The 13,259-nt window shown below is 42.5% G+C and overlaps 1 protein-coding gene across 1 annotated transcript; it reads right to left on the bottom strand.

The window, feature by feature from the left end:
• Positions 1 to 5,075: 5,075 nt before the first annotated feature.
• rbm15 (RNA binding motif protein 15) lies at positions 5,076 to 9,935 on the bottom strand. The gene has a single exon (XM_022741741.1). It carries the CDS (start codon positions 9,789 to 9,791, stop codon positions 7,239 to 7,241), a length of 2,553 nt encoding a protein of 850 aa, XP_022597462.1. The 5' UTR covers positions 9,792 to 9,935; the 3' UTR covers positions 5,076 to 7,238.
• Positions 9,936 to 13,259: the final 3,324 nt, after the last annotated feature.

Below are 13,259 nucleotides of genomic sequence, written 5' to 3'. Positions count from 1 at the left end.
AGCTCCTTTCCGTGCTTTAACTTCAACCCACTCTTCAGCTCCTTTAATCACATTTTAAAACACGATGACCCGTTTACAGTCGATGAACCTGCAATGTTCTGCACAAGAGAGGACACTTCATTTTTTTTTTTCAGAAATTTTGATATACAATTAAAACCTCTGTTGTGACCTTTTTTAAATACCGCAACTGGAACAAGGCCTTTCTCCTTCTGTGGGTCAATAATGACATTACACACTTAAATAGCTGAGTGATCTTCTACTTGGCAGCACCTGGTGATAAGAAAACCTTCACGCCCAGCTCATCGCTTGTGAGCTGTTCTATGCAAGTGCACACACAGAACGATTTCCCTTTGACAGCTCGCTTGCACGCACAATCATTGTAACTGAGAACCCTGTTTGGTCGAGGTTGAAGTGGTTTGATGTTTCCTGAATGTTTTGATCATAGTTGGACCGTCGGGGCGTCGGGGCTGATGAACTCCAGTGAACAGGGGTTTTTTTTTTCCCGTCTGATTCTGTCTCATTTCATCAACAGTTATATGTCTGTAAATCTCTGATCAACTGTGTTAGGAAGATGTTTTACTGATGTTGCCCATATAAATGCACGGTGCCCCGAACTGACTGTTGCCCAGCCTTTACAGTGCCTGCAGGCAGCCAATTAATGGTAATGCAACTTATAATTTTATTGTGTTTATAAATGGAAGCCTATTGGTTGTTGAATTTTTTTTTTTTTTTTTTTTATAGTGGAAGTTTTTGTGTTTTCAGTGGATTCTTTGTTCTCACCACTGTTTGCCTTATAAGGTACTGTATTGTATCTTTACTAACTTCCTGTGATGTCAGCCAAAGACACATTAGAAACCTACCTACAACTTGAAGCTTATTATTAGTTAAATAGCTTGGACGGTGTGTATAATTTAAACCACTATGACCATCCATTGTGCAGTCATTTCCCAGTCTTGATTGAGCATGGCCCAGCAGCCAGAGATGGACATGTGTTTTCTCATGCTGCCCTCTTGTGGCAGAGGAAGGCATCTACTCAAAGAATGCTGTCTCAATTAGTACCAAATTATTCCCCCTCAACTAACTTTCACAATACTGAGCAAGGCTCTTTGTATTGTTTCAATAACGACAGTCATGCACAAAAGCTCTTCTTGGCTCACGAGTTGCATTCACCACCAGTATGCTTTTGTGATTTAGGGCCACTGCATATTTTGTACCATAAGAAATCTTTTCTGAAAAGTATTTGATGCTTTAAAAGTAGATTTAGTTTGGGATTATTTTACTTGTTAGTTATCTGAATCTTTTAAGAAACTGTATGGTTGAGCAATATCTTGAAATACTTTTTATGTCTCTTTGGTAATGTCTCAAACACCACTGTTAAGGAACTGAGTTCTGTTTTGATGGCGTTTGATCTTATGTTCTTGTTGCAGCAAATGCATTTATGGGTGAAGCACTGTTTTATCACTACTCTCGCTCCTGGATTTGTTAACTGATCGAGTTTAGAAAATATGCTTAACCAATCATAGATATCCTGGTACAAGCCCTTAGAGTTCATTTTTAAGCCTTGTAACAGTGTGCACTCAGCTGTAATAAACTGATGTGTGACTCAGTCTGTTCTCGTGTGATTCAGATAACCCAATGTAATAGATGCACACACTCCAGACCGATTCATGTCTCCATGCAAAAAACACTCACAAGTTGCAATAGATTCAACCCATTTATTGACACATCGTTAAGACATACAAACAACAGACATAAAAAAATAAAAATGATTTGTGTATATGATTGCATTCCTTTTCATCTTAGGTTTCAAAAGTAGACCCAGAAAATATCCACTTTAAAGCGTTACACACTTTGTCATTTGATATTGTTAATCAAAGCAAACTTACAGGTTACTTACAGGAGATGAGACCTGATGGTGTGTTTATCAGTGGCCTGGAAACAAAGTGATGCACCAACTGCTGTCCACAGGAGCTCTGTATGGGAGACATGCAAACAAGTTTTCATCCTGACAGCAGTTTACAATGTTAAATGATCACTAATAACAGTTTGAGCTGAAAAACGCTTGTTATTGCACATTAATACTTGTCTTGAGAAATTTAAAAGCTTATTGAACAACATCCAACTGACAGCTTTATACAACAGCAACATAAATCAAGTGGGAAATGTTAATTGACACATTCGTGGCTTCTATAGCTTATTGTTTGTCTGCCGGTAAATCAGATGATCTTTCTTACAATAATGCATGAGCAAACACAAAAATATAATACGGTATCTTTAGAAAGAATTATAGGTAATAATGGTTATTTCAAAAACTTTTGACACTTCGACCTCAATCAGTATTCAACATATCTTAATGAAGAACTTCATGGATTGTTTTAAGATTTATGTGAATGGGTTTTACAAAGCAAGCTTTGAAAATTTTTGAAAATTTCAAATTCCAAATTACAAGAAATAAAACTTTTCCTAAACACTGTATATAAAGACAAAATCACAGGCAAGCTGTAAATTGATAAATATCAGAATCTGGAAGTTTGTTTTTAATGATCTTTTTTCCTTAAATTTAGTATATCTGATTTTTGAACAAAACACAGAGCATCGTATTGCTGCTGCAGTTGTGTTTGATGAGTCAGACCTCATTGAGGATTAAAAAAGAATATTTAGCTGCATGTCTCTGCATTCATCAGTGAAATCAACTGTGGCAGTATGACAAAAAGCACATGCAGCTGCTCATACAGCCTGAGCACACAGGGATCAGAGTAAGAAGTGCACTAACATTAGTGAGGTGGGGGCCACATCAAAAAGTCAAGTATTGACCACAGATTGATTACATTTCTTTTAACAGGATGTATTTTTGATTGGTAACTGGTGGCATGTGATGTATTTATAGTGTCCTGGAGTAGGCCTCCTTTAATCTCATATTTATATTCATTAACTGGAGGTTATCATCTGTGGCCTGTAGTCTCCTAACGCAAAAGACCATTTTGTACCAGAAGCCATTTTCTTCTATAATTCCTTTTAATCACAATTCTCTGACTGGTAAGTGGTGATAACACTTTAGGCTTTAATAAAAAACTGGCTCATACATGTTCCTTTTAGCACGATCAGTAACATCATCTATGACCAGGAGTGTCTTGCCGATGATGCTCCACATAATTGTGAGTCTACTAAGACAATACACTGGCTTGAGGCTGTTTTTTGCTGTTCTGAAACAATTAAGCCTTCATAACTGAATCTACACCAGTTTCCCCACAGGCCACATCATATTAACCTTGACTATAGTTTCTGGCTATTTTTTCCATCAGAGACTTAATAAATCTTCATCAAAGTGAATGATGGGAATTACATTTACATCTCTAATGAAGCTGCAGAAACAACCAAATGTGCAGGTTTTTATGGGCGGCTGGGGAGGGGCGGCGGGCAGGGGGGGGTGGGGGGTGGGGGGTTCAACAGCTGCAGTAGTCGTGCTGCAAAAACTCACCAAATTTAGTCTTTTCTCTCTAAGCACTTCAACATTTGACATAACAGCAATCTTGCAACGTATGTGAACAAATGTTTCATTTTAACTGAAGCTTCTACGTGAGTATTACGTGTCGAATTAAGGAGTAAAAGTGTTGGAGTACATCCATCATATTTTTTGTTGGTGGTGATCAAAATAACACCATATGCAATATATCATTGTGGGCAGTCAATGCTCCTATTATCTCACACTAGGGTCTGGGATTTATGCCAATTGCCATCAGTGGAAATGACCTCAGTAATTACTTTGGAGTGAAACCAGAGTATGCCATTTTGCATTTGTTATTGTGAAACATGTGGTGTTGACACTGTACTTACCACACTGCTGCCTAAGCCACCGATACAGACCTGGCAAGCAGCACTCGTTCTCCTACTCACCATGGTGCCGCTCTATACAGCAGTCATACAGTGATACCAGCTCTGTCCTGGGTGTCTGGTGTGCATGAGTGTGATGTATCAGGTAGCTGACTGTGAGAGGAAGGCAGGAGCTCCATGGTCCTCAAGATGGCAGTGTTTTTCTAGTGCAGTAAGGGGTCCTTCTCAGCACAGAACACAGCTTTTGCTTTCACACCAACATGACTAAAATGGATGGGAGGAGGAAACTGAAAACTTTCTTTCCTGTGTAACGTGGCCTTAAACTTCTAAAGGGGCTTAGGCAAAACAAAAAGGTCTCCTAGAAGAACTTGGGGGATGGTTGGGGTCCGCAGTGTGAATTCCTTCCAGCGGTGTCAAAAAGGGTGAACAATCTGGCCTGTTCTTGTTTCATCTCCATTCTGCAGCAGACCTCAGATGACAAGGGAATACAGCTTCAGCACAGCAAACATGCTTCTTCGCTCGTCTCCTCAGAGAGGGTTCAATCAGAGGAGAACACAAAGATGGGATGGGGGCAAACAATATTCCTAGCTGAGGCTGGACCAATCCTCTTCCCTGAGCCAAACATTAAGTCAAATCAAATCATAACTGGGCAAAATATAATAACGACAAATCAGCCCAGTGGTTCAGCTTGGCCTCTGCAGTGAGACAGCTTGAACTGTAGATGCTATGGAAATTTCAGAGCGGTGTCACCCACAATCTCCCGAGTGGAGTGTGTGACGGCCGGTGATGGAATTTCCTCAGCTCCTATTCAGACGCGGGAACAATGCGCATGAAACCTTTAGCATAATGAGCAGGTAGAACAACAGGATACTGGCACATGTTGCCGTCTGCTCCGGCCCTCGCCTCCCGAACTGCACCGCTGTCTGCATCTGCCACTGTTTCACACTGCAAACTGGACTCTGGCTCCTCGATCCTGATCAGGTGTTCACATGCCAACAGCAGCAGTTGAGGGGTATAATAGGGGATCATGAGGGAGGGAGTAATTTTTGATGGGCAGCTTAGGAGCTCAGAGCAGGCCCGTGAGCAAACAGCGATCCTCACACGAAACAGGGGTCTCTCTTCGCTGGTGCTAAACAAATTGCAAATTGTCTCCCTTTTCGTGTGCAGAAAGAAAATTTCAAGTGACAACTCCTTCGAAACACAATAAGGTATGGCAGCTTGTTTCTTCAATTCACTTCCATCGAAGAAACATGTTTCCCTTCAAATGAACAATTTATTGATAATCGGTCACATTAAGTGCCCAAACGCACTTTCAGGTATGTGAACAGCTTCGCATGGGCTCTATGGATTTTCCTTTCCCATGACATCAAAGTGTACATTGCTCAATTTTCCACTTAAAACAGAAGTCATCACAGGTGCAGATGGGCTACACAACTTAAAAGCTGCCTCATCAGTGAGGACTCACAAATACTAGGTTGCCTTCTCTGCAGAGGTTTTCAGCTCTGCTCTCGTCTCCTCAGGAGTCCAACGTTGCAGTGGGTGTGATGTTCACACATAACAACTTTCCCACATATGAATGTTCTCAATACATATTTAACCAAGGTCAGCAAATTATAATTCAGAGTGGATTACTTTTGCATGACAAACATACAATGGCAAAAGAAAATATGGTGAGTAGGCCTTTGGAACATGTTGGCAGTCGTCAGTAAAATATTCAAATTCAAAATTAGACCTCTAAAATTTAAATTCCAACATCAACAGTTAAGGTACTGCTAAAACTTTAAAATTACACAGACCTACTTGCTGAACAAATAGCAGGTTTTTGTTACTTGGTACCAACATTTTAATTATACTGAATATTATTATTCTTGGAGGAACTACTGGTTTCAGAGCAATAAATGAAACAGACTGTCAATATCAACACAAACTTCTCTAAGCTTTTTTATCCATTACTACTGTAGTTTTTTTTTTCATAGATCACATTACACAACCATTTCTAAGGTAGGGATGCACAAAATAAAATATGAAGTAAGAAATATGAGAAATATGTTATTATTTGCTTTACTATACTATGCGTATTGTGTTATGGGCCGTTCCTTTTCTCACATCTGTTAGTATTCAGCATTCCACAGAGTTGATATGACAATTTAGTTTTACCAGCGCACTGGACACAGTTCATTGTCTATCTTGCAATTTGTTTGTTTGTTCCACAAACTGAGGAACACAATTAAAAAATACACTCAAATCCAAACCATGAACCTGAATATAATTTTTCTAACAGTTGACAATGTAGATAACTGAAATGTATCAGCTGTATCTAGACACTTTTTTATCTGATGACCTTCAAAATTTTCCAACTCTGAGAACGCACACAGGGACACCAGTGTGAGCTTCGAGTCAAGCCCATCAAAATTAGTACACATAGCACAACTCTTCCTCTGCACACCACTCTCCGTTCACCAGTGCTCAGGCTGCGTTGCCTTCATCAGGGTGGTTACCTGATGAAGGCAAAAGACCTTCAGTTAATGGAGCGTGGTGCAATGGAGAAGAGTTGTCCCACATGTTTTGACCGTCAAAATGTTAACAGGGTTCTTTCTCCGAAGAGATTAGCTTTGAAACTGCAGTACCAAATCATTCACTACACCTTTCCTGAAATCCACAAATTCAAAACTGTCACGCTCACCTTTGTATCCATCCATCAAAAAGTGATTATAGTAGAAATATTATTGCACTGTAATTCAAAGCTTTGAAAAATTATGTCTTCTGATTCCCCTCATCTTAAGTACCTGTGTAGGAGGTAGACACAACAACAACAACACTTGTACAATCTAAGGCCATACAGAATGCCAGCCCATAAACAAACATGACCTTTGTTGGGCTGGTATTGTTCAGCTTTTGTTAACACTGTGTCAGGGAGACGTGGATTCAATGACAAAAATAGTTTGCGAGGCCTGGGTTTGTGGTTTTATTGTAGTGGAGGTATTATTGTGTCCACTCCTTGCATTTCTACATTTTCTTTTCCTTATTTTCTGGTATATCTGGATGGATTAGATTTTAAACCTGCAAATGAGTGTTTTCTTTATGACTTATCTCTTCTTAAATTAAATTAAAATTTATTCCTCAAATGCTCCTCATGTTTTACAGTATCCTGACTAAATTACTGCAGGTTTATGACTTTGTGAGCAATTCACCCTTTAAAAAAATCATTTCAAAACCACACACCCTCTCAGTTTTGTAGAAGGGCACTGTTTGTCCTTTTAGTGGATTACATGGCAACATACAAACAAACACTCAAGAACCATACTAGTGTAACCCATAATGCAGAACACACAGCATGCAATAGTTACTGACATACAGCAGATTTTTTTTTTTTTTACATGACTTGAACTTAGTGTGTTCTGATTTTTTTAAGATGCTCCACGAACCACAATCATGACCAGATAGTCCTCTTCACTTTTAGCCAGAGCTTTGGCAGAGGAATCCAGGAACTGCTGGGAGAAATCACAGGGAGGGAAAGCATGAAGAACCCCTGTGTTGTCTTTATCTCTGCTCCCTCCCACAGGCAGGCTGATGACTCCTGCTGCTTGTTTTTGGTTGAGGTAGGACACCAGGTTCCGAAGTGGCCGCTGAGTCGACGCTGCAGGGTCAGACGAAGATGTATCCTCTGTGGTCCCAGGAACTGCTAGCAGAATGGCGTAGCCGTCGGGACCTGCAACCTTGATGCGCCGGGACACCTCGTCAAGCTTGGGCTGGTCCAGACGGAGACGCTGGGTGATCTTTAGCTCGCTCACCTGCCTCCCTGTTGTGCCGTCAATGAGCAGGTCACTGGCTACATTGTGGTCGCCTTCCAGCAGGTGCATGTTGGCTGGAAAGTTGCTGTTCTTCAGCAACAGCATACCCTGCCAGGCCAAACTGAGTCTGGTGCTGTCCGGCTTGGACAGCTGGCCTCCCTTGGCGCTGATCTCAGAACGTTCTCTCTTGGCGGGCCCTTTACCACCATCACCAGCTTTACGTTTACGCTCTCCGACTATTGAAATGCTGCTGCTTGAAGGTCCCTTGTCAGAGAGACTCTGGCTTTTGAGTCTCCGTTCAGCCCCACTTCTCTCCAGGCTGCTGTGACGTTCTCGTGCTGGGGAGGGTCTCTCGCCCCGAATAGGGCGCTCTGAGTCACTGAAGCGGCCTCCGTCTCTGCTGCTACCTCCAGGACTGCCATCCGGAGAAGCACGTCTGCGCCTTACTGTCCTCTCAGTGCTGTCAGGGGAGTGGTCTATGTGACGTCCATCCTCCATTACGCGCCGCTTGCGTACAGGTTCTCGTCCCTGCAACTCTCGTTCCAAAGACCAGGGCTCCCGTGCCCGCCGCTCACGTTCCAAGTGTTCCAAAGGCTCAAAGGGCGAGGCACGTACCCGTTCCCGAATAGCCGGGTTGGGCCACTCAGTTCCAGGAAAGAGTTCTCTCTCCCTGAAGTGAAGCGGCGGTGGAGTCCGTTCCCTGACCCTCAGTGGTTCAGGTGTGGCACGGTGGACAAATGACTCAGCCACCATGTCGAAAGGTGGAATTGGAAGAGGCTGCAGGAACTGTTGCTGGTAGCGATGCTCAGTGTCAGCAAAGTCCACTCTAAGTCTTCTCTCTGGACCCCCCAGTGGGAAGCCCCTCATGTGTGTGCATGCCGCCTGTGCAGCATCCAAACTTTCATACTGAATGTATGCCCAGGTATCCCCCTTTCTGTAGTCAATGGTCCTTATAGTGCCAAAGCGATCAAACTCTCTTGCCAGGGCAGCTAGAGGAACCCAGGGTCCAAGTCCACCCACCCACAACCGTGTGGTAGGAGTTGCTTTCCCATAGCCTATCTTTATGGGGTTGCGGCCCACTATTTTGCCAGACATACTAAGCTTAGCACGGTGAGCCATGTCAAGGTTCTCAAATTTCAGAAATCCATATGTGCTGGTTTGTCCCCGTGTGGGTCTTTTAATGTCCACTTCTGTAATGACCCCAAACCTGTCAAAGGCTCTCCTCAGGTCCGCCTCTGTAACAGTTATGTCCAGGTTGCCTAAAAATAACGTCCTATTGGCTCTTTGGTCATCTTCTGGAGATATAAAATCCTCCTCACGAAAAGCTGCTCGCTCTGCAATGAAAGCCGGACGCGCCCTGGCTTCAAACAGGGCGAACTCCCTGTCCCGTTCCAGTTCTCTGGGCAAAGGGGGCGGCGGGGGAGGGGGGAGCCGTCCCAAGGCCAGCTGCTGAAGCCGGTAGTCTCTATATCCAAGCCCCGTGGGCGAAAGGGGTCTCTGCAAATGTCTATGGCTTTGAGCTGCACCATACAAGTCTCTCTCCACTGGGGAGCGGCTTCTCCTCCGGTTTATGTACACTGCCTCGATTTTCAGCGGCCGGTCGTACAACACCAACCGTCCCCTGGCGTGCTTAGCAGCTCTGGCGTCCTCCGGCTTCCTGAAATTCACAAACGCTATCCGCTCGTCGTTGCTGCGGCTTATCTTAACGCTCACATCTCCAAATTTTTTAAATTCATGAAAGAGTCCGTCCTCTATGTCTTCGTCGCTCAGCTGGGTGCCGAGGTCGCTTATTTTGAGGGTTTTGTACTCACTCTCGGTGCTGGGCGGCTGAACCCGCTGCTCCCCCCGTGAAGTGGTCCTCGGTGAGGCTAAATCCAGCGTCAGGCTCAGGTTGTGGTTTTTACCCACGGAGCTAGCGGCTGCAGACTGACAGCTGTGATTATTTCCAGTGCGGCTATGACTGTCGAAATCCCTCTCTCTCTTTTCACCGAGTAGACTCCTTCTCGTCGAGCCGCCGTCGCTTTTGGTCGAGCTATTCCCATTATTACTCCCACTGGAAACGGAAAGAGCCCCCATTTTCTTGCTGGTCGGGTGGCATCCTCCCCTGTCTCGAATATCGTCCAAGGCCCGGGAGCGTTTTTTAATCGGAGACCGCTCTTTACCTTTCATTTCAGTCCACACAGAGCCGATCCTCGGGGCGCCTGGGGTTTTTTAGTGCTGTTTCTGCAAATTAGTGCAGAAAATTAATGAAATAAAAAGCGGATTTATTCACTGACCCTGCGGCAAAACAACAACAGCCGCCATTTTGTAAAGATTAGCGTGAAGGCCCGCCCCTTCGAGCTGATTGGTTGAAAAGTGGGTGGAAAACTTTAAAGAGTATGTCAATCATCCGCTGAGACATTTAAATAAAAATGTTTAGGTTTTTCACATTTTGATACCAAGGAAACGGTGGACTAAATAACTGGAGTACTACACGAAAGAAATTTATTTCAAGATTTACAATTTCTCTGGGGGCATGTGAATGCATCAGCTGTGTGTGTAACTGTGTGTAACTGTTATGTTGTAGTATTATGGACAATGTGCCTAGTAAATGAGTCATAAAAAATATTCTAGCATTTGACAGGTAACAAAATGAGCACAGTGTAGGGAGGTACAGAGAAACTTTGTCATCTCATTAACACAAATTAGACCTAATACCACAAGGTGGCAGTATTTGAACAGTAGCTCAATAGGTACAGTAGCCCATAAGCCTCTAACTAATCCTTAAAAATGACCTTGGATGGCCACAAGGCCTTTCTGCCTGGGGTAGGTGGACAAAGCAAGCTGGTAATAAACCTGTTGTAATCTGTTTCCTCATACAGTAACCAAACTCCATGCATAACTGCAGTAATTTATTAATTATCAGCCTTTTAAGTTGATATTTAATTAATAGCCTTGTTAAGTAATAGAGGTTAAATGGACAGATTTTCAGCCATGCTATTAGTGCTTGTTCGTGTCCTTGAATACTTTTTAAAGGCGTTACCTTTTTGCATGTACAAACTGAAAGCAAAATAAAAAAAAACACAATTGTTACAACCCACTGATACAGCATTTGGCCTTTGAATTTATTTTCCTCCTATTTTTTTCAAGTCAAGCTATTGCTTTGATGAAGCCAAAATAAAACAACAATTAGCTGAAGTTGCTGTTTCTATCAGCCACCTTTAGCACCTCCTGATAAAAACATTTTGTACCACCGTACAGTAAAATGCAAATCATCAGCTCGGTGGGGCATTTAAAGCTGAAGGACGTTTTTTTTTTTGTGTGGATAATGAAAAGCCAAATGGAAGCAACCAAATACCTCATGACAGACTGTGTTGAACTTGCCTCACTCCACTGTTTGACTGTGTTGGTCGCTCTGAGCTTCCACATTGTTTATCGTAGTGGGACATGTTAATGCTGTCCGGCTACTTCAAATACAGGGATCTGTTGGTTCACAATAGCTGCGCTTCAAGGCTGAGATAAATCTTGTTGAGATCAAAGCTCAGAACGGTGGCCAGCAGGCAGCTTACAGATGTTAATGAGCATTAAATCATATTTTTAGTCCATTAATGAGGCTGCGGGTATGTTCATTTCCAGACTCTAGCTATAGTCTTCACCCAGTGACCCTGACACACAGAGCGATGCTTAGTTAAGAACTGCCCCCAGCATTGTGCAGTCTTAACTCAACAGTTTTCATTTATTTCTGACAAATCACATAGGCCTTTTGTAGTCTGATATACTCAGTGAATACGGAACAAAGCTAATACCACACCACTGTAATTTAAATGACAACTTCAATCAAAACTGATGACCCCCTATTGTAAGATGATTTTTAAGTTATTACAACATTGTGAGTTACTATATTACAACTGTCCTGACAGTGTTCAAAAGTTAACATATCCAATTCACGAAGCCGCAGTTTCCTCTTTTGTTTATGGACAGATAGATTTGATTAACCTGCTGCTTATCCAAAAATAAATATTAAAATTGAGCCCTGATCCACCATCTGCTATTTCTTTAGCTTTCCCAAAGATGGCCATCTCCTCAATCCCTTATCCCTACTGACAGGTCTTCTTATCTTCTCCACTTAATCTGGGATTTAATCAGGGGGACTATGTAACTGCAGTAAGGGCTGCCGTCTCCCAGGGCCTGGCTGGAATTTGAAGCTGTGGGTGTGGAAAGTGTTTCTGATGGGTTTGTGCATTCTTCTATTGGAACCACATGTTAGTGGCTCACACAAAACCCCGACACAGACTAAGGGAATGGCAGCTAATCCGCCCCAGCATGGCTGTCATGGTGAAGCAAGCAAAAGGGAAAGGAGAGCCAATATATTCTGCCGTAAGCCATGTACACTCCTGGGGAGTAAGTGGAGCTTGGGAGGGCTTTGTCCACCAGTGGAACTCCTTTTTTCTCAATTCAAGTTGCATTCTCAATCTCACACAGATTGAAATGTGCACATCTGACATGAATATGCTGGTATTTAGTAATTTACACCAGATGGGATGGTACCATGCAATTCGGTGTTTCCTTGACAATAAAGTAAATTGTTTGGGGTAAAGCACAACAAGGAGATTTCCTGAAAACAATTATTAGGAAAGCATTCAGAATACATGCGAGACTAAGTATGGCACAGAAACATATTTATGTCATGTTCTTCTTTTAAGACAACACACAAAGACAAGTATTTATAACTGGGCCATGGTAACCCCAATTTCTTCTATTAAACTGTAACTCATTACTCAGTTGGTCGGGTTTACCACTGATGCCAGATGTGAATGAGAAATGCCTGCCTCACCGTGAAGCCAGCCGTCTGTGGGAGGCTCTCTACTTTATCATCAATAGTCAAGTGTGGTCGCTCAGTTAGCTTTTCATTAATGAACCTGCCACTTGTTCGTGATACACGAGGTGCAACCTGAAGGCCTCCTGAAGCGAAGCCAAGTAGGCTGCACATGTACGGTCTCTCTGTGCACGTTACTGAACACAAAGAAGCTCACTTCCTGCACAGCAGAAATCTCTATGTTTATGGCAACCACAGCCTGTGAAGCATTTTTGCCTCACAACCACATTCCCAGTTAAAATGTGACACAGACTTTTTGGTTAGCTCTCTTGGTTATCGTTTTCTAAAAGAGTCATGTCAAGGCTAAAATAATTCCGGCTGAGATTGTTTTTGTTACATTTTCATAACGTCTTTTCCCAAAACTACTTTCCTATTGAATAAGACAGATGATTTAGATTGAGGCCTTTATTACTGGTCACACTATAAAGCACAACAGACATAAAACAAAGATTAATATGATAATTACATTTTTTACATGCTTAAATAATTTTTCCTCTTTGGTCTCAGCATTGTGATATTAAAGTAAAACTGGAAACAAGAAAGTTCCTGTTAATATGTTGGGTTTCATGCAGGAGGCTCAAGTTGCCCTGAATGTTCATGAAATTTGTGTTCCAAGATCTTCTGAATCCTGAAACGTCTCCAAGTTGGCTTACATAAATGTTAAGAGGAAATATTTGAGTCATATGCTGAGGTGGGTGTGTACATCTGGGACTGTGCATGGGTCAGGAATGTAATATGCTTTGGCTCAGTCAGTGCATTATGGAGAGCTGGCACTGTTGTGG

Source organism: Seriola dumerili, unplaced genomic scaffold (genome assembly GCF_002260705.1).
Source record: "Seriola dumerili isolate Sdu_G_001 unplaced genomic scaffold, Sdu_1.0 BDQW01000056.1, whole genome shotgun sequence".
Classification (NCBI taxonomy): domain Eukaryota; kingdom Metazoa; phylum Chordata; class Actinopteri; order Carangiformes; family Carangidae; genus Seriola; species Seriola dumerili.
This window is presented reverse-complemented; position numbering and strand designations above follow the sequence as displayed.

Excerpts from the sequence above, each read along its gene's own strand:
- rbm15 (XM_022741741.1), bottom strand. The coding sequence starts at position 9,791 with ATGAAAGGTAAAGAGCGGTCTCCGATTAAAAAACGCTCCCGGGCCTTG.